This window comes from Heloderma suspectum, chromosome 5, assembly GCF_057233095.1.
Source record: "Heloderma suspectum isolate Gila_16-S chromosome 5, 16-S_ref, whole genome shotgun sequence".
NCBI classification, from domain to species: Eukaryota; Metazoa; Chordata; class Lepidosauria; order Squamata; family Helodermatidae; genus Heloderma; species Heloderma suspectum.
In genome coordinates, this window is record NC_139462.1 from 121113536 (window position 1) to 121138427 (window position 24892).

The following is a 24892-nucleotide window of genomic DNA, read 5'->3' on the forward strand; positions in this document are numbered from 1 at the left end:
ATGTGGGTTTCAACTCAATTGCAGCTGCGATACAGGCAGGGCTCAAGTTCCTTCCTCCGCTTCTCAAGGTTCTCTTGCCGCTCGCTGCCGTTTGGGCGATCCCGGTGCAGGCTTTCTCCCATTCACTCGACAAAAAGGTCGGTGGCGCCAAGAAAGGGAGGCATGCGCCGAGCTCGTCTTCCCGGTGCGGCGATCAAGAGCAGGCAACTGCCACCTGTCTGGCTCAGAGCCTGCCACATCCGAGTCACGGCACCATTTATGTTGCAGAACCCAGAGTCAGAGAGACCACGGAGTGAAGGAAAAAGAGATTCTTTATTTAACGTGCGGGCTTAAGGCTGGAATCATTTCCAAAGAGCCAGAAGCCCCGATTTACATTAGAACATTGGTTTTATAGACATTGTGACATATATGAAACGGCTCCTCCTCTCCCTCCCGCATGGGGTTGCAATCCTCAACATTTCTTCTCTTAGCACTATTGTTTATAATACAAGAACTGGGTTATAGGGTAGCCATGATAAGGAGAGAACAGAAGAGAACAGCAGAGAACAAGATATACAATTGTATGACTTTTGACAAGATAAGGAATTCCTGTGTCTCGTCAGCTTACAACAATATATTCAAAGGAGAAAGAGCTCAGCAAGAACATGAAGCATGAGACTGCATGAGGCTACTTAGTCTGACCCCCGATATGGCTGCTACACTACAGCTAAGAATTTGATTGGGATGGTGTAAAAGATGGAATTGAACAGGCTGGAATAGCCTCTTTATTTTAAAAAAATGCCCCAAACAATGCCATGTATTAGAGACACCTGAGGACAATATTTCGGAATGGAAACACTTGCAATACTATATTATTATTATTAACTCCATAATGCCCTGAACCCAACCAGAACAGAACGGCCCAGAACGCCAACTTCAAGTGAGCCAAACCAACCAACTTCACCAGTCACACATGACTAGATGGGAGGGGTGCAATAAGCCGCAAAAAACCCAGAAACCACATTCTAGTATCCCAAAGCAATAGTCTGTATTGCAGAAAATGGCCTGGAATGCCAACTTCCGAGTGAGCCAAACCAACCAAATTCACCAGTCGAACATAACCGTTTGGGCAGGATACAATCAGCCACAAAATATCCACAGAAACCACATTCTAGTACTCGTTCTGGTCAATACTCCATATTCCAGAAAATGGCCCAGAGCTTCCAAGAGAGCCAAACTAACCAACTTCACCAGTCACACATGACTAGATGGGAGTGGTGCAAAACACCATAAACAAGTACCAAATCTGTGTGGAGTGATGTTTATGTGAATAGGAAGCACCCCTGGGATACCATGAAGTAGGAGCTACAGAAAATGCAGGCATGATCATAAAACTGGCTTCTGGAATTCTTGGAATACTTTTTTCAGTGACGTAGGGGAGGTGGAAAATTTTGCAGCGCTTTATTTTTTCAAGATTTTTTTCCCCATTTCATAAGTTAATTAGCAGCAATGCCTGGATGCTAATTGCAAATACCGTTATCAGGCAAGCTTGGCAGTTTCAAAGTTGTAGACGAGTGGTTGTTAACATATCGTACACAGTTCTCTGGATTGCTAAAATTTATCAGTGTTTCAACAGTTTTCAGTACCTCTGTTTTATTCCCTGAAATCTAAACAGTGTAAGGGAGGTACACGCTACCACTGTCTTTAATTTTTTTTACAACTATAGTAATAAAAAAAGAAATTGTAACATTTAAATGACATTAAATGTGCTTTAACTTCCCCCCTCAAATATTTCAGGTCAAATACTTGTGGTGTATTGGGACAAAAAATTAACATGGGATACTTGTTTTTAGTTTTGTTGGTTACTACATAAAAAGAAAATGAACATGTTAAATTAAACTACATTAGGGCATCGCAAAATTTTACAATGCAAATTAGCCTAATTTGCAATTCAATTTTTTCTGGAAAACCTACATCACTAGTTTCTCTACATGGTTTATGCAGACTTACATGATCATGTAGGGAAAATAGATGGGACTTGCCTGTAGGAAACAGCCCTAAAAATGCCTGGGACTGCATATCCACTTAGATACTGGGGCTGTTCGCATGACATGAAAACTCACTGTGGGTTATTTAACCCATGGTGAGGCTGCAGTGCATGTGGGTTTGAATATGCAACCGCTGCTTGGGGGTTGTCGTGTTGTGTGAACCCAGGGAGTGTGGGTTATGCGAGGGTTAAACAACCGTTGAGTAGCCCACGGTCTGATTTAGGGTTATGCGAGGGTTGTTTAACCCTCGCATAAGCCACGCTTGCCAGGTTTGCATGATGCCACAACCCCTATGGGCTTTGAGCCTATGGGCGCATGGCTCATCATGGGTCATGATTTATGCAAATGCCACGATTTATCAAACAGGTATGTTCAAGTACATTTTATGGGTAATCCATAAAAAAACAAAGGGGGTTCTGTTTCTAACATTGGATCAAGGGTAGGCAGAGGGGCCTTGCAATCAAAAGTAATGTGGATAAGAAAAAGGTGGATAAGCATTGCAAGATGCTCAGGATACATATCTGGGTGTTGTTTATCAGATAATGCAGGTAGGTGTGTGTGTGCATGCGTGGTGATATGGAATAAAAGTGCTCTGCAGGAAATTTGGTTTCTGATGTCATTCTCACTGAGGGAATAATCTTGCCCCTGGGCTGTATCACTTCAGACTACAGGTGGGGGTTCAATTGGCTGCATGCTCTTCCAAACAAAAATATTCTCCAAACCCAGAAAACTAGATGTCAGGAAGGAAGTTATATTTAAACCATTCTCTCTGCCATCTGTCATCCGAAAGTCTTGAAAAAATGACACAAGGATACAGTTATGGATGCAGGTGACTGAAGTATACTGTTTTTCCAGTCTGAAGGATATTTAGGATTGTGCTATCTACTTTATTATTTTGAACATTTTTATCCTGCCTTTTTATAAAAACAGAACAAGTAGCATAACAGAAAGATAAAAATACAAATATTCACTAATATTTTATGGATTTAAAAATTATATTTAAAACAAACATTTTTATTCACGTGTAAACATTTATTCCATCATGTCAGGACAAATCATTGTCCAAAAATATCTAGCAGGTGAAAGAACTTTGTTTAACATATATTATGTTTACATTTAACAGATATTAAACTGGGATAATCTCAAAGCAGGTGCTTTAGGCACCTGCTCACATTTAAAATTAAAGAGTGCAGGTACAATGCGGAAAACTGGAGAGGATAAACAAATTTTTAAAAGCCCATTTTCATTAACATAAATTAAAGCATAGATTAAACAAGACACTATAACCACATTTGCCTCAGAGATGCATAAAACATGACAATGGAAGTCAGAAACTTCTGATCTCTACTGAAAGAAGTGTATTTATGCTAACTCTGTGGGCCAAATACATTTAGTGCTTCTAATACATTTAGTGCTTCTAACGGGAATCCTCAGTGACTCAAATAGAACTATTTGAATTGACATCAAATCTAGCTGACTTTAGGTGGACATAATTTTTTTCAGCTTGTTATAACTATGCTCATACCAGGAATTAACGAGTAATTGTTAAAAAAGAAACTGGATTTCATACCTTAGCTATCATAATTGACACTGAAGTAATATTCAGCCACTTCAAGCTCTGAGGATCATCCAATTTTTGTGAGATTTCATTTCCAGAAGTCTTGACTAAATGACACAAATGTCCTTAATTGTGCTATAACGGCCCTAGAAATGGGCTTAATTTCCTTCACAAAATTAACCTTAATTTAACATGATCCTTCAGCTCATTTGATTAGGATTAATCATCAAGGCCCTTCCTGGGCTGCTCCAATATATTGTTTCATTTACATTCTTGACCTCAGCCTCCCTACAACAGGTTTATTGTAACAAAATTCTGGCCACCAGGATGGCCTCTCCAACACCTTCTTGCCTTGAAGAACTGTGTTCCACAGATTTTTATAAAGCTGAGTGGGGAAAAAAGGAAATGAATCAGGGTGCTTTCAGTTAGAGAAGTAGTTTTCAACCTTTTCAGACTCAGGGCCCGCCTTCACCCCAAAGCTGCAGCATGGGGCTCTTTTACTGTACATGCCTGTCTTTCTCTTTCTAGAGTGATCAAACTATATAAAGAGATTTGTCATGAAGGGAGAGTGTACCCGCTAAAATTCCCTTTTCTATGGAATAATTGAAAGTAAGGGTGTGCATCAGATTCAACTGAATCCCAAATCCAGTACTGAATTGGGCTGATTTGGAAAGATTGGTAAGATGTCCGAACTGAACCATATCCAAAACTGAACCCTCCAGAAACTTTGTTAGCAAATTCAGAGGGGCTCAGAGACACAGATGATGTGTCTACAAAAATTGATTCGTTTCTCCCCAAGCTCTCCACATAAGGAAAATGCCAGGGTGGTAAGAGAGAGGGTATAATTTTGTGACTGGCGGCATTAGCTTCTAGTCCCATTGAATGGTTTTACAAGAGCTCCCCAATCCCAGTGCTTTGGAAGAGGGTTGCTGAAATAACATATAGCAGGACTGATGCAGTGTTCAGCGCTCTCTGCTAGTTCTCTCTCCCAGGAGGAGGAACGTTGAGAGTCACCTTTATGCTGTATGTCACTTTTTAGAGATGTAAAAAATGTCCAGAAATCTTGAGGCCATGGAAAAAAAAGTTTTTCTCCAAGGTTTTTTCTTTTTTCTTTTGGGGGGGGGGCAGGGAAGGAAATTTTGGGGAAAATAGTGCTCTTTACAGATCTAAAGTTACTTTGTTGCTTTAGGACAGCCTTCCCCAACCTGGTGCCCTCCAGATATTTTGGACTTCAGCTCCCATCAGCCTCAGGCAGCATGGCCAATGGTCGAGAAAGCTGGACACTGTAGTCCAAAACATCTGGAGGGCACTAGGTTGCAAAGCGATGCTTTAGGAACATAAACCAGCCTTTCTGTTCCTAAAGTTGTATTATGTATAACTTGATTTGCTCATAAAATTATCATTATATCTAAAAACTCTTAAAAGTAAACTCAGTTTAGTAAATGTGTAACTATTGTCTGAATAAATTATACTTTTACATAAGAGGCGCAATTCTATTGAGCTAGGCGGCCACCTCCAAACTTGGAGGTGACTGCCTATCCAAAGCAGGGCAGGAGAAGCACGGAGGGGATCGTTCCCTTCGCACTCCTCCTGCCCTGCATTTTTGGCTACACAGCTGATTACAGCTATCTACCCAAGGGAGGACGAAGAGGGGAAGGAGGCTGCTGTACGACACATAGGATGTGTCATACAGGCATTTCTGCTCTCCCCGCCCCCAACCACGCTCCTTTTTGGCTGCTCTGCACTCCTCTTGCGAGCGTGGAGTTCCGTGCTGCCTCCGAGGCAGTACGGAAGTGGGGGGAGGTCGATTCCCAGAAAACATATCCTATGGCCGTCTAGCTGCTGTCCAGCGGCCATAGGATTGCTCCCTCCGTGTACCAAACATGATAATTTTATGAACAAACCAAGATATACGTAAGATATTTTAGATTCCTATTTAATGTCTGCCCAGAGAAAACATCAACAAGTAGTCCCTGAAACACCTGAATCATCTTAGAAGCTGGAAGAAGCCAGAAGAACTGGAGGAAGAAGACTCGTGTGCAGCATCTGTTCCTATTTGTAAGGAAGCTTAGGGAAATTCCTAAACCTGTTCCTGTTTGTGGGGTGGAGTTTAGGGTAATCTGATCTGAAGGAAAACTTATTGAGATTTTATTTAGCTGGGGAAGACTTAGCTTAGGAATGGTAAGCAATCATATTTAATTTAAGCCTTTAAGCAATCTCAACCTATTTTTTGAAGGAAAGGTTCCTCCTGTGCAAGCACCGAGTCATTGCTGACTCCTAGAGGGATGCCGCTTTCGCTGGTGTTTTCATGGCAGACTGTAGCGAGGTGGTTTGCCATTGCCTTCCCCAGTTGTGACCACCTTTCCCCCAGCAAGCAACATTACACTTTTGTAAATAATTTCGGTTAATGAACATCTTATTTTTTGTTCATTTTGGGAAGTTGTCTCTAGTAGTAATGTCAATCCCAGTGAGCCAGTGTGGTGTAGTGGCAAGAGCGTTGGACTGGGAGCTGGGAGATCCGGGTTCTAGTCCCCACTCGGCCATGGAAGCTCACTGGGTGACTTTGGGCCAGTCACACACTCTCAGCCCAACCTATCTTGTTGTTGTGAGGATAAAATGGAGAGGAGGAGGATAATGTAAGCCGCCTTGGGTTCCTTGCAAGAGGAATAAAGGCGGGATATAAATGCAATAATAATAATAATAATAATAATAATAATAAAATCCCATGCCCACGCCATAGGAACAAGGCTACTGAGTTTCTTAAGGTAGAGAGAGTTTATTTTAGTGGCAGCAGTTAAAAGTTTTATAGCCAAGACAGTGTTACCTAGTACTGAAGTCTAATTGAGAACTTTATTAAAAACTGTGGCACTAAGTTCTATAGACTCAAGCCTCAAAGTTATTTTTTTTAGAAGAAACATAGGTGAGATAACTCATATGCTGTTCTGTTGCATCTGGTGACAGTAGCTGGATAACCTACAGTGTTTTTTTTCACATGTGGGTTTTAGATTAGAACTACATTAATTGACTGCTACAGAATCTAACCAGAACAAGCCCAGAAACACAGGACTTTACAGAACAAAACCCAAACTGTCAGGAATGCACATTTACTTCCATTATTATGATATGGGGACTCTACTTGCATGTTGGGAAAATGAGCATAAATGTCTATCAGTAAAAGATACTTTAGGTCAATAATTTTAATAAGGAATGAAAGAAATAACTATGCTGGGAATCTTACAGAGGGGATTAAAAAATATTTTCCGATGGCTTCATTAGTTCCAGACATTTTTCATCAATAGTCTATCTATAAAACTGTTCTTATTACATAGTTTTTAGAAATCATTTTGGGGGGAGTAAAAGCTGTCTTCAATGCTAAAAGAAAATATTTCATAATCCAAAGCTGTTAAAGTTTTCCAGTTTTTTCAGAAAAACAAAATCGGTCCTTGGAAAAAACTGGGAAAAACCCGTTTTCCCCAAAATTTTTCCTTTTTTTTCCCCCTGGGCCTTCATATCTCTAGTCACTTTCATAAAAATTTCCCACAAATAAGTAGTGGGATAAGTGCATCAGTTTTTGGAAACTCCCAAACTGTAAAGGCTGCTTTTGCAAAAAACACCTGCACCTATTTATTTGAATTTTGGCAGGTTTCATCCCCAGAAGAGAGGCAACAATGTCTGGAAATTTCCTCCAGTTCTGCCAATTACTGAAAAGTGCTTGGCAATTCCCTTTAAAAAAAAAAAAAGGCATCTAGAAGGAAATCCCCTATACCTATTTCTCTGAAATTTGGCCGGCCTCATACCCTGAGAAGGGTCTACTAAACATGAACAATTCATCCAGTGCTGTCAAAGAGAACAAAAGTTATAACAGTTGATTTTCGATGATAGTCAATGGGAGGTATGAAGTTGGATTTCCAAATTGAGATTCCACTCCCCACCAGTCCCCAGGACAAATAGGTCAGCCTCCAAAATGTTCCGAGGCAAATCAGGATGTTTTCTGAATCACCAAATCAGAGTCCAAACATACTCTTGTAGTTGGTGCACACCCCTAATTGAAAGTAGGAGAGCTCTGTGTTCATTTACATCCAGTCACTCCCCTCTCCTTTTCTGGGTTCTCATCTTATCCTGTCTTGCTCTTCTTCTTCTTATAAAACAACACAAAATGAAATAAAAAAGCAAACTCTGCAGTCATCACCTCAGTGTGCAATGTGACCCACTTGTGGTTTCCAATCCACCAGCTGAAGACCAATACTAAATAAGCGGATATATATAATTTAAAAAGGAGGTTACAATAGCTAAGTTAAATTGGAATTGCAGGCTACACAGTCCATTTGGAATGGACAGAATTTGATAATCTCTGAATCTGCCTGTATTGTACCAAAGAGCTGGTGAGCATATTATACTGGTTTCATCCATTACCTATGCTTATAGCTAACGTGCTTGTATTTGTTTATTCTCTAAACAAAGTAAGTTGATATATTGTAGACTGGTGCAATTGTTCCATGGTAAAATCTCCAAAAATCAAGGTTTTTGTGATTTCTCTAGTTATTTCTTCAAATTGAGGCAACTCAAGCTGAAGAAACAGAAGGACTAAAATGTACATCTGCAATCTGAAGTCACTGGAATTATTATTAGTATCGGTATTAGGTATCAATATCAGTATCAGTATTACCAGTATCAGTATTAGGACAGGACAACATATATGCTGACAGGGCACAACCAAAAAGAGGCCCTGTATTTCCAAATAACAGATGGTTTGATTATGACTGTGCCCTTATGAAAAAACAATTGACCAAGGCCTACCAACAATATAAAAAAGATAATGCTAGAATCTTAGCATATTCTTTCTTCCACTTAAAGAAGAAGTATAAGTCCCTCTTCGCTTATAACAAACAACTGATGATGTGGGATTCATGGAAATTATTGATAGCTCCTTCCTCTATCAAAGATAGTGAAGTATTCTGGCAAATGGTTTCAGGTGGACTTAGAGGCCCCTATGGAATTCCTGACTACAGCATTCCTCGTGTCTGGAAACAACATTTCTATAAGATCTTTAATGACACAAACACCCCCTTAACTGACCAAAGAACAGAAAACATATTGTGCTCCCCAAATGGGCTCTGGTCACCATTCAGGAAATTAGGGACTTAATTTCACATCTGAAATCAGGGAAACTGCCTGGTCCTGATTTTATCCCCCTGAATTACTTAGTCAATGTGGATTGGTAGGCCCCATTCCTGTCTGCTCTTTTTACTTTTATTAACGAAACTGGCGATATGCTTGAAATTTGGCTTAAGGCAATAATTATTCCAATTCACAAGAAGGGGTGTAAATCTGACCCCTCTAACTACAGACCAATAAGCCTGCTATCTGTCATTGATGAATTATATGCCAGCTTTCTTTATATTAAATATGAGGCTTGGCTCGAGTCAGAAAATATTCTGGGTGAGGAGTAGGCAGGGTTCAGAAAAGATGGTTCTACCATAGACCAGTTTTATTCTATCACACTTTGCAGAAAAAATATTCTGTTTCTGCCACTAAGAGGCTATTTGTAGCCTTTGTGGATCTTAACATGGTCTTTGATCTAATACTCAAGAGAAAAACTGTGGGCTAAATTAAAGACTACAACAATTGACAAAAGGTTGCTTTATTTTACAAAGCAATTATATTTGGAAACTCCTCGCAAATTTGATGCACAGTTGGTGGCCATCTTTCAAATTCTATATAGTCATCCAGAGGAGTTAAACAGGGGTGCATTTTAGCTCCCCATTAATCTTTACATCAGTGATCTCTCTCCATGTCTTAACTCCCCTGAATTTCATACACCAAAACCTGCAGAAACACAGGTGCCCTTACTACTTTATGCAGACAACACAGCTCCTCTTTCTCAAACGCAAATTGGTTTAAAACGTTTATTGAACAAATTCTCCAATTATTGTAAGAACGAAGCTCTCTTAATCAACTATGATAAGACTAAGGTTTTAGTATTTTTGAAAAGTAACAAAAATATAGCTGGTATCTAGATGGACATTCACTTGAGCAGGTCTCAACTTTTAAGTAGTTAGGATTTTTTTCTATTCTTCTTTATCTTGGACATTCCATAGGAATTACACTGTTGATAATGCAAACAACACTATGGCTGCCATTCAGCATTTCTTCCATTTGAAAGCGGGCCATCATATCTCTTCAGTTTTATAAGTTTTCATAAGTTTTCACTGCCAAATCACTTGCTCAGTTTATATATGGCGCTCAAGTCTAGGTTCTGAGCTACAATTCAAGTGCTGAAAAAATTCAAACTGCCTTTTTAAGGGCAATTTTTTGTGTCCCCAAGGGTGTGGCAGCTGCAGCTCTGAGACTGGAAGCAGGCCTGGACTCTACAGAAGCTGGGGTCTACTCTCTAGCTTTGAAACTTTGGCTTCACTTAATGTTTCCTGTTTCTCCATCCAATTACTTAACATTGGTCCACTTAAATCTTTATGTAAGTTTATGCATGAAGATGCTAAATGTCAAAGTATGCAACCTAGGGTTCTTCCCATTGCTGCTTTTCTTATATGGCCCCGATAAGGCTAGTTCTTTAATACAGCATATTAAAGGCACAGATTTTCAAGTTTCACTTGCAGCAACAAATAACACCTGCTCTTCTTTGGCATTTGTCCAACTTCTGTTAAATCTGAAGCCAAATACTTGCAAATATTAAGCATCTCAAAGCATAGGAGGGCATTTACCATTGCACATTTTAGTTTGATACCCACAGCTTTCCTCGATGGGAGATTTAGGGGGATAGCTTATTCCAGAGCTTTCCAAATTTTTCATGTTGGTGACACACTTTTTAGACATGCATCATTTTGTGACAAGGTAACTCAGTTTTGCTGAAGTTTAACCGGAGGTTAAACTAATCCGTTATAAGAGATACGGACACATACATAAATTGTAATAACGAAATGTATGGGGATACAACATATCTCATGATAACATTTCATTTATATTTTTAAAAATATGATTTGTAAGATAATAACATACATTGTTGTCATTTATGAGTAACAGTATGTAAATATATGCAAGAATTTTAAAAAGTTGAATAACACCAATAACTACTTACCATTTTAATGGGATGTATGAGGTTGATGGGATGAACACAGCTTTTCAATATTTGGTGGAATATTAGATAAAGACACTCTCATTTCGTCATCAAGCATTTTTAAGCTTCCATGTTTCAGTGTCTTTAAGTTTGCCATCGTTGAAAAGGATACTTCACAAATGTATGTAGTAGAAAACTGCAGAAGAATTTTTAACGCTTTTTTAGCTATGTTTGGATGCATTTTTGAAATGCGAATCCAAAAGCTATCTAAGTGACCCTGTTCCTGCATCATTAACAGATTTCGATCATTTTTTATGTCAGCTAATTCTTCTTCTTCAGTAAGTGAAAAGTTCCTCATTGCAGTTGAAAAATATGGATTTCTGATCCAATCATAGTCTTGGATTTCAACGTTTGGGAAGTAATGATGAACTTTCTCTCCAAGCAATGTTAAATGGTCAATAATTAGCGAGCTGATATCACATTTTAGCTGGCACTCAGCAGTTTTGGAAAACATTTCAAAATTTCCTTCTTTCACTTTCCTTTTCCAAATTGCTATTTTGTCTCTCATAGCACAAATTTTACCTACCGCTGTTAAGATATTTTCTCCTTTTCCTTGCATGTTGTTGTTGTTTTTCAGTCGTTCAGTCGTGTCCGACTCTTCGTGACCCCATGGACCATAGCACACCAGGCCTTCCTGTCCTGCACTCTCTTCTGGAGTGTGCTCAAGTCCATAATCATTGCATCGGTGATGCTATCTAGCCATCTCATCCTCTGCTGTCCCTTTCTCCTTTTGCCTTCAACCTTTCCCAGCATCAGGGTCTTTTCCAGTGAGTTTTCTCTTCGCATTAGGTGGCCAAAATATTTGAGCTTCAGCTTCAGTATCTCTCCTTCCAATCAGCACTCAGGGCTGATTTCCTTTAGGATTGACTGATTTGACCTCCTTGCAGTCCAGGGGACTTGTAAGAGTCTTCTCCAGCACCACAGTTCGAAAGCATCAATTCTTCGGCGCTCAGCCTTCCTTATAGTCCAGCTCTCACAGCCATACGTTGCTACGGGGAAAACCATAGCTTTGATTATACGGACCTTTGTCGGCAAGGTGATGTCTCTGCTTCTTACTATGCTGTCTAGGTTTGCCATAGCTTTCCTCCCAAGGAACAAGAGCCTTTTAATTTTGTGGCTACAGTAACCATCTGCGGTGATCTTGGAGCCCAAAAACATAAAATCTGTCACTGCTTTCATTTCTTCCCCTTCTATATGCCAGGAAGTGATGGGGCCAGATGCCATGATCTTCGTTTTTTTAATGTTGAGTTTCAAACCAGCTTTTGCACTCTCCACTTTCACCCTCAACAAGAGGCTCTTGAGATCCTCCTCGTTTTCTGCCATTAGGGTGGTATCGTCTGCATATCTGAGGTTGTTGATAATTCTCCCAGCAATCTTGATTCTGACCTGTGATTCATCCAACCCGGCATTTCTCATGATGTACTCTGCATATAAATTAAATAAGCAGGGCGACAATATACAGCCTTGCCGTACTCCTTTCCCAACTTTGAACCAATTGGTTGTTCCATGTCCAGTTCTTACTGTTGCTTCTTGACCCTCGTACAGGTTTCTCAGGAGACAGGTAAGGTGGTCTGGTACTCCCATCTCTTTAAGAATTTGCCAGAGTTTGTTGTGATCCACACAATCAAAGGCTTTAGCGTAGTCAATGAAGCAGAAATAGATGTTTTTCTGGAATTCTCTTGCTTTCTCCATGATCCAGTGAATGTTGGCGATTTGATCTCTAGTTCCTCTGCCTCTTCGAAACCCAGCTTGTACTTCTGGTAGTTCTCGGTTCGCATACTGCTGAAGCCTAGCTTGTAGGATTTTGAGCATCACCTTGCTGGCATGTGAAATGAGCGCAATTGTACGGTAGTTTGAACACTCTTTGGCATTGCCCTTCTTTGGGATTGGAATGTAAACTGACCTTTTCCAGTCTTGTGGCCACTGTTGAGTGTTCCAAATTTGTTGGCATATTGAGTGCAACACTTTAACAGCATCATCTTTTAGGATTTTAAATACCTCAGATGGAATACTGTCATCTCCGCTAGCTTTGTTGTTACTAATGCTTCCTAAGGCCCACTTGACTTCACTCTCGAGGATGTCTGGCTCAAGTTCAGTGACCGCACTATCATGGCTATCAGGGACATTAAGATCTTTCCTGTATAGTTCTTCTGTGTATTCTTTCCACCTCTTCTTAATTTCATGGAGGACCGGGGAAGTGCCAGATGACTGGAGGAGGGCTAACGTTGTCCCTATCTTCAAAAAGGGTAAAAAGGAGGAACCTGGGAACTACAGACCAGTCAGTCTGACATCAATCCCTGGGAAAATTCTGGAGCAGATCATAAAGCAATCCATCTGGAAGCACCTTGACATCAATGCCGTGATTACTCGAAGCCAACATGGATTTGTCAAAAACAAGTCCTGCCAGACAAATCTGATCTCATTTTTGGATCAAGTCACCTCCCTTGTAGACCGTGGGAATGCTGTAGACATCATATACCTCGACTTCAGCAAAGCTTTCGACAAAGTGCCCCATGATATCCTGATGAGCAAACTTGTTCGAAGTGGGCTAGATGAAACAACGATCATGTGGATCCACAGTTGGCTACAGAATCGGACTCAAACAGTGCTTATCAATGGGACCTTCTCAAGCTGGGGAGAGGTAACGAGTGGGGTACCGCAGGGCTCAGTCCTGGGCCCAGTGCTCTTCAACATTTTTATTAATGACTTGGAGGAGGAGGTGCAGGGAATGCTGATCAAATTTGCAGATGACACAAAATTGGGAGGGATAGCTAATACTTTGGAAGACAGAAACAAAATTCAAAGTGATCTGGATAGACTGGAGTGCTGGGCAGAAAACAACTGAATGGCATTTAATAGGGACAAATGCCAAGTTCTGCACCTAGGAAAAAGAAACCAAATGCACAGTTACAAGATGGGGGATACGTGGCTCAACCACACTACGAGCGAGAAGGATCTTGGAATTGTTGTCGATCACAAGCTGAATATGAGCCAACAATGTGATGTGGCTGCAAAAAAGGCAAATGCTATTTTGGGCTGCATTAATACAAGCATCGCTTCCAAATCCCGGGAAGTACTAGTTCCCCTCTACTCAGCACTGGTTAGGCCTCATCTGGAGTACTGTGTCCAGTTCTGGGCACCACACTTTAAGAAGGATGCAGACAAGCTGGAGAGGGTTCAAAGGAGGGCAACAAAGATGATCAGGGGACTGGAAACAAAGCCCTATGAAGAGAGACTGAAAGAACTGGGCATGTTTAGCCTTGAGAAGAGAAGACTGAGGGGAGATATGATAGCACTCTTCAAGTACTTGAAAGGTTGTCACAGAGAAGAAGGCCAGGATCTCTTCTTGATCATCCCAGAGTGCAGGACACGGAATAATGGGCTCAAGTTACAGGAAGCCAGATTCCGGCTGAACATCAGGAAAAACTTCCTGAGTGTCAGAGCAATACGGCAATGGAACCAATTACCTGGGGAGGTGGTGGGCTCTCCCACACTGGAGGCCTTTAAGACGAGGCTGGACAGCCATTTGTCAGGGATGCTCTGACTTGGATTCCTGCATTGAGCAGGGGGTTGGACTCGATGGCCTTGTAGGCCCCTTCCAACCCTACTATTCTATGATTCTATGATTCATCTGCTGCTGTTAGGTCCCTGCCTTCTTTGTCCTTTATCATGCCCGTCTTTGCACAAAACGTTCTCTTGAGATCTCTGATTTTCTTGAAGAGATCTCTAGTCTTTCCCATTCTATTGTTTTCCTCGATTTCTTTGCATTGTTCATTTAAGAAGGCCTTCTTGTCTCTCCTTGCTATTCTCTGTAACTCTGCATTCAGTTGGATATATCTTCCCCTTTCTCCCTTGCTTTTCGCTTCCCTTCTTTCCTCAGCTACTTGTAAAGCCTCATCAGACAGCCACTTGGCTTTCTTGCATTTCTTTTTCTTTGGGATGGATTGAGTTGCTGCCTCCTGAACAATGTTACGGACCTCTGTCCATAGTTCCTCAGGCACTCTGTCTATCAGGTCTAATCCCTTAAATCTATTCATCATCTCCATTGTATATTCATAAGGGATATGATTTAGGTCATACCTGAATGGTTTAGTGGTTTTCCCTACGTTCTTCAATTTAAGCTGAAATGTTGCAAGAATCAGTTCATGATCTGAGCCACAGTCAGCTCCAGGTCTTGTTTTTACTGACTGTATGGAGCTTGTCCATCTTTGGCTGCAAAGTACATGATCAATCTGATTTCGATATTGACCATCTGGTGATGTCCATGTGTAGAGTCGCCTCCTGTGCTGTTGGAACAGAGTGTTTGCTATGATCAGCGTGTTCTTTTGGCAAAACTCTATTAGCCTTTGTCCTGCTTCATTTTGTACACCAAGGCCATGCTTGCCTGTTATCCCGGTGATTTCTTGACTTCCTACTTTAGCATCCCAATCTCCTATGATGAAGAGGACATCTTTTTTTGGTGTTAGTTCTAGAAGGTGTTGTAGGTCTTCATAGAACCGATCAACCTCAGCTTCTTCAGCCTCAGTGGTTGGGGCATAGACTTGAATTACTGTGATGTTGAATGGTTTGCCTTGGATTCGTACTGAGATCATTCTGTCATTTTTAAGATTGTACCCCAGTACTGCTTTTCCCACCCTTTTGTTGACCATGAGTGCTATTCCATTTCTTCTAAGGGATTCTTGCCCACAGTAGTAGATATGATGGTCACCTGAATTAAATTCGCCCATGCCTGTCCATTTTAGTTCGCTGATTCCCAAGATGTCGATGTTCAGTCTTGCCATCTCATGTTTGACCACCTCCAGCTTACCTTGATTCATTGATCTTACATTCCAGGTTCCTAAACAATATTGTTCTTTACAGCATCGCATTTTCTTTTCACCACCAGACACATCCACAGCTGAGTGTCCTTTCGGTTTTGGCCCAGCCGCTTCACTCTTTCTGACGCTACTTGGAAATTCCCTCTGCTCTTCCCCAGTAGTACATTGGACACCTTCCGACCTGAGGGGCTCATCTTCCGGCATCATCTCTTTTAGCCTTGTGATACGTTCCATGGGGTTTTCTTGGCAAGAATACTGGAGTGGGTTGCCATTTCCTTCTCCAGCGGACCACATTTTGTCAGAACTCTCCGCCATGACCTGTCCGTCTTGGGTGGCCCTGCACGGCATAGCTTATGGCTTCACTGAATTACGCAACCCCCTTCGCCATTAATGCTAAAATTCTAGGTTTTAGCATTAACTAAATATGAAAATAACAGGACTGTTTTTAGTGCTTATCTTTCTCTGTTTTTTCTTATGAAAATAACAGCACCTGCACTCCACTCCCACAGTGATAAAGTGAGATAAAGATAGGAATCAGGACCAGGAGAAAATGTGAAAAATAAACAAAATTAACTGAAGTATTTACAATACATATTAGGACACAAAGGTCCAGGTACCTCAAGTTCTGAACAACTTTCGCCCAGTCTCAAATCTGCCATTTTTGGGCAACGTGATTGAGCGGGTGGTGACGATGCAGCTGAAGGCACACTTGGAAGAAACTGATTATCTAGACCCATTTCAGTCGGGCTTCAGGCTTGGGCATGGGACAGAAATGGCCTTGGTCGCCTTGGTAGATGATATGAGGAGGGCTCTGGATAGGGGTGAATGCTCCTTCCTTGTTCTCCTTGACCTCTCCATGGCTTTTGATACCGTTGACCATGGTATCCTCCTGGACCGCCTGGAGGGGTTGGGCATTGGAGACACCGTATTGCGATGGTTCCGGTCCTTCCTGTCTGGCAGGTACCAGAGGATAGCACTGGGAGAGGAGGTTTCGGACCCGTGGCCACTCACTTGTGGGGTGCCACAGGGTTCCATCCTCTCCCCGATGCTATTTAATATCTATGTGAAGCCGCTGAGGTTTGGGGTGCGGTGTCATCAATATGCGGATGACACGCAGCTCCACCTCTCATTCAAATCTTAACCAAGGTTGGCCGTAGAATCCCTGTCCAAATGTCTGGAGACGGTGAGTGGCTGGATGGGGAGGAATAAGCTGAAGCTGAACCCTGACAAGACCGAGGTACTTTTGGTGGGAGAGAAGAGGAGGCTGGGGGATGTTGACCTGGTGTTGAATGGGGTACGGTACCCTTGAAAGACCAGGTCTGCAGCCTGGGGGTCATTTTGGACTCCCAGCTGTCCATGGAGGCTCAGGTGTCAGCTGTGAGCCGGACAGCGCTGCATCAACTCCATCTGATACGGTGGCTGCGCCCCTTCCTTCCCGACCATCTGCTCCCATCGGTAGTACATGCCCTGGTCTGCTCTCGTTTAGACTACTGTAATGCGCTCTACGTGGGGTTACCCTTGAAGACAGTTTGGGAGTTGCAGCTGGTACAGAACGCAGCGGCTCACCTGATTAAAGGCAGCTGCCGGCGAGATCACATCACTCCGGTGCTGAAGGAGTTGCACTGGTTACCTGTTGTTTTCCGGGCCAAATTCAAGGTGTTGGTTTTGACCTTTAAAACCCTATATGGTTCCGCCCCAGCCTATCTTAAGGAGCACCTCCAGCAGCACCAGACAGGCCGCTTACAAGATCAGCCTCGGATGGCCTATTCTCTGTCCCATCAGCCAGGACAACTAGACTGGTGGGGACGAGGGAGAGGGACTTTTCTGTGGTGGCCCCCACTCTGTGGAACTCCCTCCCTAGGGAACTCCTTCATGCCCCCTCTTTAATGAGCTTCCGTCGTGCATTAAAAACGTGGTTGTTCAGGCAGGCGTTTGGGGTGGGTTAGGGTATTTTAGAAAATGTTTTTATTGTAGAATTTTATTGTTTTAAACTGTTTTATTGTATGCTGTACATCGCCCAGAGTGGCTGGGTGACCAGCCAGATGGGCGATTAATAAATTTAATAATAAAAAATAATTTAATAATAAAAAGGTAGGAGCTCAGCTGCAAAAACACATGAAGTAGAGAAGCAAAATTCCAACAAAAATGGTGTAAATATATATGTCTCACTACAAGGCTATACTGCTGTAAATATTTGCAATGCCTATGTCCAGAGTCCAGTTCCAGCACTCTCTGGTGGTACACTGCCAGTGGGTGGTTAATCCACAATTACAGCAGAGTAAAAATAAAAATAAATGGCAGAAATCAAATCATAAGTGCCACGTGGTGGGTGGCTTGCTGTTTGCCACATTGGGTTTGGGAGGGTGGCCTCCCTTCAGCCAGCAGCAGGTGGGTTGACTGGGTGACAGCCTGCAGCTGCGCTCGCCCGGGTGATTGGGAGCATGCTGATTCTGAGGCTTCTGGCCTCCACTGAGCTCCGTTCCGACTGGCCAAGATGGCGGACGGCCCGCTCAGTGCAGTCCCAGGCGGCGTTTCCACCTGCGTGTACTCTGGCCTGGCCGTGCGGCAGCACGGTGCAGAAGTCTGCAAAGGGCACGCCTGAAACCATGCAGGGCTGGTGGCCGCTGCCACTTCTCCGCGCCAGCGTGGGCCGAGCTCTGCTTCCAGGGCAGCACCTCCCTTCCCCTCTCTTCGCCCCGTGCCTCTACCTTTCTGGGGAGCGCAGGCTCGAAGCTCCTCGCCTGCCCAGCGCAGCCCTCCCTGCTCTGGGGGCGTCCAGTGGGCCGTTGTTCTCCCCCGCTGCCCTGAAGCTGCACCGAGGATGTGTGTAAGCCTCTCGCCCGAGCTAATTGCAAATTGCTCAACTAATTGCTCCGCTAACTTCGAATTCTCCACACTCCTCGTGCAGCCAGCGCTACCACACTCCTCACCGTACCGCTCTAACACCGCCAATCACGTGTGTCCTACGTCAAGACGCCACATGATCCTATAGCAGCTAATGTTAAAGCACCTAAGCCTTAGCTGCTAAGCCTTAGCAGCTAAGCTGCTTTAACATTAGCTGCTTTAGGAAGTTCCGGAGGAGGGGCCAAGGGACGCAAACACGAGTAAGGGAGCTCTGTGGTGCCCTTCCGCACAATTTTCTGCATTTCGCGTGACACACCTACACACTGCTGCCGACACACTAATGTGTTGCGGCACACAGTTTGGAAAGCTCTGGCTTATTCCAACAGACTATGTTCTTATGGCTCAGAGGAAACTGAAACTGTAAGCCATGTTTTTCTTTTCTGCCATTTTTATTGAGATCTCCATAATGACTTAAGTAATCCATTATTCTCTTTGTATTCAGGAAGATTGTCTGAATACTATGTTCTTTTTCTTCTTTCTGATGCAAAAGAGTCTGTTACAAAAACGGCAGCTAAAAACTTGTTGAGAGCAATGAGGATACGGTCTAAAATATTATCAAATTAGACTACATTTTCTGCTTGCATTCTGTTTTACTGTTTCTTTGGTCTTTAACCATTGTATAAATAACGATCTTTGATTTATGTTTTAGGATTTTATCTCTGCAAGTCAAGTTATGGCCTTGAATTTTATCCTCCAGTGCCTATTGTTGATAGGTCTTATTGTGAGGTCTGTTGACTGGATCAATAAACTGAATGATTGACAACATATATTCATGCTCAGACTGCTGCTAGAACCTGTCTCTTCGCCCCCGCATCCCACTTTTTAGCTGTGACAGACACAACATTCAAAAGGGACATAATAAACACGAGTTGGATGACATTTTACCTCTCCATCCGCCCTGCCAATTGGTGAGTTGAGAATGAAGTCAGGAGGAGCAATAACATCCACCAGAGCCACAGCCTCTTGCTTCAGCTACTTGGAAAAAAAAGAATATGAACTAGGTATTGCATGGAGGTTTCTATGGCTACCAACACAGCAATAACATAATTGCTATGACAAACCACTTACTAACAGCAGTTTCAGGTTTCTAATTTGGAAAGATGGCCATGTCTATTTTTATTCCACTTTTATCTCAGCGCAGCTTATTTAAAAGGTTAAATTTGTGCCTGCATTTTCCAAATTGCCCTGGGACTGCAGAACTGAAGGTCCCTCTGACCTCTGCACCCACTGCTCCCCAGGAAGAACATCACGGCAGTGGAACACCAGCCAACTGAAAGCAGCCTGAAAGCAGTTGATCAAAAGGCAGGATATGAATCTTTTAAATAAATAATACATTCCTCTAGTTTATTTTAATAAAATGATAACATTGCTCTAGTTACATCCAGACAGGGCTACTGCAATGCTTTCTATGTGGGGCTGCCCTTAAAAACAGTTTCGAAACTGGAATTGTACAAAACGGGGCTACCAGTTATGTTGGCTGGAACCTGGTCATCAGAGCATATTGCAGCAATCTTGTATTAATTCCACTGGCTATTTGCTTCTTGGCTCACTTTCAAGTGTTGATGTTAACCCGATAGCATCATTCATTCATTCACTCACTCATTGAATTCCTATACTGCCCCATAGCTGAAGCTTTCTGGGTGGTTTACAGAAGTTAAAACATTAAATACAATATAAACAGTTTTAAAGCCATTTACATAAAAGTACACAGACACGACTGAACGACTGAACAACACAGACAATATGCACAAACAACATATAACTAAAAACAACATTGAATTGTCAGTCATAACTAAAAACACATCCAAGACAGATTAAAACTCATCATGTGCAGCCAAATGCCTGGGAAAAGAGATAGAATCATAGAATAGTAGGGTTGGAAGGGGCCTACAAGACCACTGAGTCCAGCCCCCTGCTCAATGCAGGAATCTAAGTCAGAGCATCCCTGACAGATGGCTGTCCAGCCTCATCTTGAATGCCTCCAGTGTGGGAGAGCCCACCACCTCCCCAGGGAATTGGTTCCACTGTCATATTGCTCTAAGAGTCAGAATGTTTTTCCTGATGTTCAGCCGGAATCTGGCTTCCTGTAACATGAGCCCATATTCCGTGTCCTGCATTCTGGGATGATGGAGAAGAGATCCTGGCCTTCTTCTCTGTGACAACCTTTCAAGGACTTGGTGAGCGCTATCATATCTCCCCTCAGTCTTCTCTTCTCAAGGCTAAACATGCCCAGTTCTTTCAGTCTCTCCTCATAGGGCTTTGTTTCCAGTCCCCTGATCATCTTTGTTGCCCTCCTCTGAACCCTCTCCAGCTTGTCTGCATCCTTCTTAAAATGTGGTGCCCAGAACTGGACACAGTACTCCAGACGAGACCTAACCAGTGCTGAGTAGAGGGGAACTAGTACTTCCCGGGATTTGGAAGCTATGCTTCCATTAATGCAGCCCAAAATAGAATTTACCTTTTTTGCAGCCACATCACATTGTTGGCTCATATTCAGCTTGTGATCGACAACAATTCCAAGATCCTTCTCACTTGTAGTGTTGTTGAGCCACGTATTGCCCACCTTGTAACTATGCATTTGGTTTCTTTTTCCTAGGTGCAGAACTTGGCATTTCTCCCTGTTCAATTTCATTCTGTTATTTTCTGCCCAGAGCTCCAGTCTGTCAAGATCACTTTGAAATTGGTTTCTGTCTTCCAAAATATTAGCTATCTCGCCCAATTTTGTGTCATCTGCAAATCTGATCAGTATTCCCTGCACCTCCACATCCAAGTCATTAATAAATGGGTCACAACCTGGCGATGAAACGATAATAATGTTGGCGCCAGGCAGACCTCCTCAGGGAGCTTGTTCCACAGATGGGGGGCCACCACTGAGAAGGCTCTCTCCCTCGTTGCTGCCTTCCAAGCTTACGTTGGAGGAGGCACTTGGAGGAGAACCTTAGATGCTGAACGTAGCGTATGGTTAGGTTCATTTCTATGTGAGGCATGCCGTCAGGTATTGCAGTTCCAAGCCATATAGGGCTTTCTAGGTTAAAACCAGCACCTCAAATTGAGCTTGGAAGCATATAAACAGCCAGTGCAAACGGGCTAGTCAGTCTTACATGTTTGGACCTTCTGGTCCCCATTATCAATCTGGCTGCTGCAGATGGCCTGCGACCAGGTTACCTCAAGAACCACCTTTGCCCATATGAACCTGCCCAAACCTGCTCTCTCACCTGTCACTGTTTCAAATATGACAGGAGAGCACTAGTAACAGGGCCTTCCCTGTGCCACAACTTTGGAATGCTCTCTTCGGAGAGATCTGACAGACTGCCCGTCTCTTCCACCTTTTAGAAGGGCTTTGAAAACATTTTTATTCAGACAGGTGCTTGATTTGTAATTTTCCGCTTTTTAAACTGTTTTTATGCTGCCATAGTCCTTTTGTACTGCTGTTGAATTATAAAAATTATAGTATATAGTATTATAAAATAATGGCTGTTTATATGATTATTTATATCATTGTAACTCTGTTTGAGTACATGTTATTGTAGAAAAGCAGGACATAAAATGAAGTGAATAGCTTAATAAATAATACTATTGTTAGATGAGATCAGGAAATAAGCACTTAAGACTTTACCAGCCTGCTACTTTAGAGAAATCTGAAGTAGTGACTGTTGACACTCACAGCAAACCTTCCAAAATCCTCAAAATGTGAACACAGTGTAAACCAGATATTCCAGATATCTCTTTGTTGCTGGAAAAGTCACCAAAACTGCTTGGTGTTGTTTTTTAAAAAAAAATCTGTGTTCAAAACTGATTTTTTTCTAAAACTAAGTTAAACATTTCCCAGTTTACCTTTTCTAGATCAGAATGCAATAGCGTTAATTCCTCAATATGACAAGAGATGTTGGCGCCTCCTTTGCTGGGCATTCAACAGAGCCCTCCCAAGGGCCAAGTACTTTCTTGCTGCTCCTCTGCCACAGGAGGGACAGGCATTGTGTTCCCAGCTTTAGCACATTTAAAATGTACTCAAGTGCACAGAAAGGGATGAATGGAACGTACACAACAGAGGATCAAGATGATTTTACTATAACAAGGGTTCCAATTTTACCCAGGACCTTCACCCTTGGAAATGCTTAGCATAAAAGTTAAGGCTAATCTAGATTTGGTACCCAATCTGAGACAATAGACAAGGGCTTGAGTACTGGAGGATGGGGGCCAATACCTTTGAAAACTAGATCTCTTTAGTGTCATCTGATGGTCTCATGAAAGCTAAAGCACATGATCTAGTAACACTCTTGGCATCAAATACTAGCATCTCATATTTAAGGCCACAAACCTAAACACATTGTCATGCATGTAAAAGCCATTTTACACATAGCACAGAATAAGGGGATAAAATCTGAGACTGTCCGACTTCAAGCCACAGGTGAGTGTGTCATTATTTTTGGATGCTCCTATATAAAAGAAATGCACTGCATGTAATAAACTAATGTTTTACTAACACATGAGAAACAAAGGTTTAAGTGTAGCCCTGACCCTGATGCAATAGTTTTAGTACAGGTAGGGAGATGTCTGTGTGTCGGGGGTGGAGGAGCATAAAAAAATATGACTCCAGTGGTGTTACTTGCACGTCAGTGTGATCTCGGGATGAAGCGCTATCTCATTAGACACGTATGTCTAATGGCATGGGATACTCTATAGAATGTTATGTGCCTTGCCTGTTTCAGAGCTGCAAAAGGCAATTCTCTCCCACAACATTTGGCCCCAGATGCACATACAGCTTCCATCGCAGGACAACAGCCTGGTACTTCTTATAGTGATGAGAATGGCTATTGTCTCAAATTTCCCCAGGTGCGAGAGATATAGGTAATACTTGTGTGTGTTATGAGGAAGTAACAACTATGTTCAGAACTGCAACAAAATTTTGAATGTGGTCAGGCTGTGCACAGCAGTAAACCTCCAGATAAAGATGTTTCTGCTGGTCTACAGCTTACATAGCATAATATTTAACCCCGTTTGGAACATACCTTTGAACAAAGTTCTAGAATTGCATCTTGTATGAATCTACCAGCATTTTCACCTGAAATGTAGCCACCTGAAATACATTTATAGTGATAATGAGGCTAAATGGCACAATTTCAATCTGTACATTTGTTCATATATGCAAAATTAGTTTCTGGGCTAAATTGAGGGTGCTGGTGCTGATCATTAAAAACCCTAAATAGTACTTTAGGCTGCATTCTTTTACATACTTACCTGGGAGTAAGTCTCACTGAACTCAATGGGGTTTATATCTGAGTAGATATGCATAGGATTGCCTATGCAAGAGAACATCCTCCTATGTCCTTCCCTGTGCATTAAGGGCACAGTTGCAGCCCTGCTCTGGAGAGGTTGTCGGAGACCAGACGCAACCATTAGGAGCAAAGGCCTTCCTGCAAGTGGCAACCTGTCTGTGGAATGCTCTCCCCTTCAAAGACCATGGAGCTAATTTCTTTCCAGCATTTAGAAAGTAAGTGAAGGTTATTTCCTTCATCAGGCCTTTATAATATTGTGCAAGTCCTGATAACTCTTGTACTTCCAGACCAATTTCTCAGTACTTTAAGGTTTTGCTGCATAGTATGAAAAATAGAAGCTCTTACCTGGAGAACCTCTGTTCTTCTCATGGATAGGAGGACATTCCAAGCTGGGTTAGGTCCTGTCCTCAAAGTCAGGGAGAGGCAGGGCTGAAAAAGTCATTCCCTGTAAAGTGTGTGTGTGTGTGTGTGTGCGCGCGCATGTGCGTGAGAGACAGACAGAGAGAGACAGACAGAGACCTACCCACCAAACTCCAGAATGGCTAAGCAACAAGGCAAACAAGGAATAACTGAAAAAACGTAAGAGCTGCATGAAAAGCAGCTAAACAAATCGCCACTTAAACTTGGCCCTTAGACAAGCTACCATGAAGCCAGCGAGTACAACGAAAATCCAGCCTTCCCGCATTAAAAATCTAAACCCATGGAGTGAAAGAATTGATTAATTAAATTTATTGCATGGGGTGGGTAGAATGTCCTCCTATCCACAAGAACAGAGGCTTACCAGATAAGAACTTCTTCCCTTGTGGACAGGAGGACATTCCAAGCTGTGATGTGAAAGTGAGCTCCTCCACGGAGTGAAACGCCCTTCTGCCCAAATACCCCAGCTGTTACCAAGCCCTAGGGTTTGGAGATTAACTGAAGGACCTTATGACCAAAGGCTGTCTCAGCTGGTGAAGGTTTTGCCATGTCCTGTGGTTGGAAAACTAAGTGACCACCCTACAGATTTCCTGGGGGGCGGGGGTCATTCCTAGTGACCTGTGAAAGCATCCACCCTTCTATCCGAGTGGGCTAGGATGCCATCTGGAACCTGTACGTTAGAGGATGAAAAAGGAAGGGCTATACACTTTTTCAGCCCAGGACACATTTGGTGGGAATGGGAAGGTGATGGCTCCTAGATC

General features: G+C 42.5%; 1 protein-coding gene across 9 annotated transcripts in view; it reads right to left on the reverse strand.

The window, feature by feature from the left end:
• Positions 1-24892, reverse strand: part of ACOX3 (acyl-CoA oxidase 3, pristanoyl) — a 97209-nt gene that overhangs the window by 23466 nt on the left and 48851 nt on the right. For 3 of the 9 annotated variants that reach the window (XR_014792505.1, XM_084859868.1, XM_084859863.1), the window contains 3 exons: positions 23448-23515; positions 19324-19410; positions 2849-3970 (listed from right to left, as the gene is read on the reverse strand). Coding sequence is in view for 8 of the 9 variants with exons in the window: in XM_084859868.1 (XP_084715994.1) it covers positions 3851-3970; positions 19324-19410; positions 23448-23515 (275 nt within the window). In the remaining variant the exon portion in view is untranslated. Of the gene's footprint in view, positions 1-2848; positions 3971-10602; positions 10854-18918; positions 19414-23447; positions 23516-24892 lie in introns of those variants that run through there. The other 6 variants (XM_084859866.1, XM_084859865.1, XM_084859867.1 and 3 more) reach the window with 5 other exon arrangements.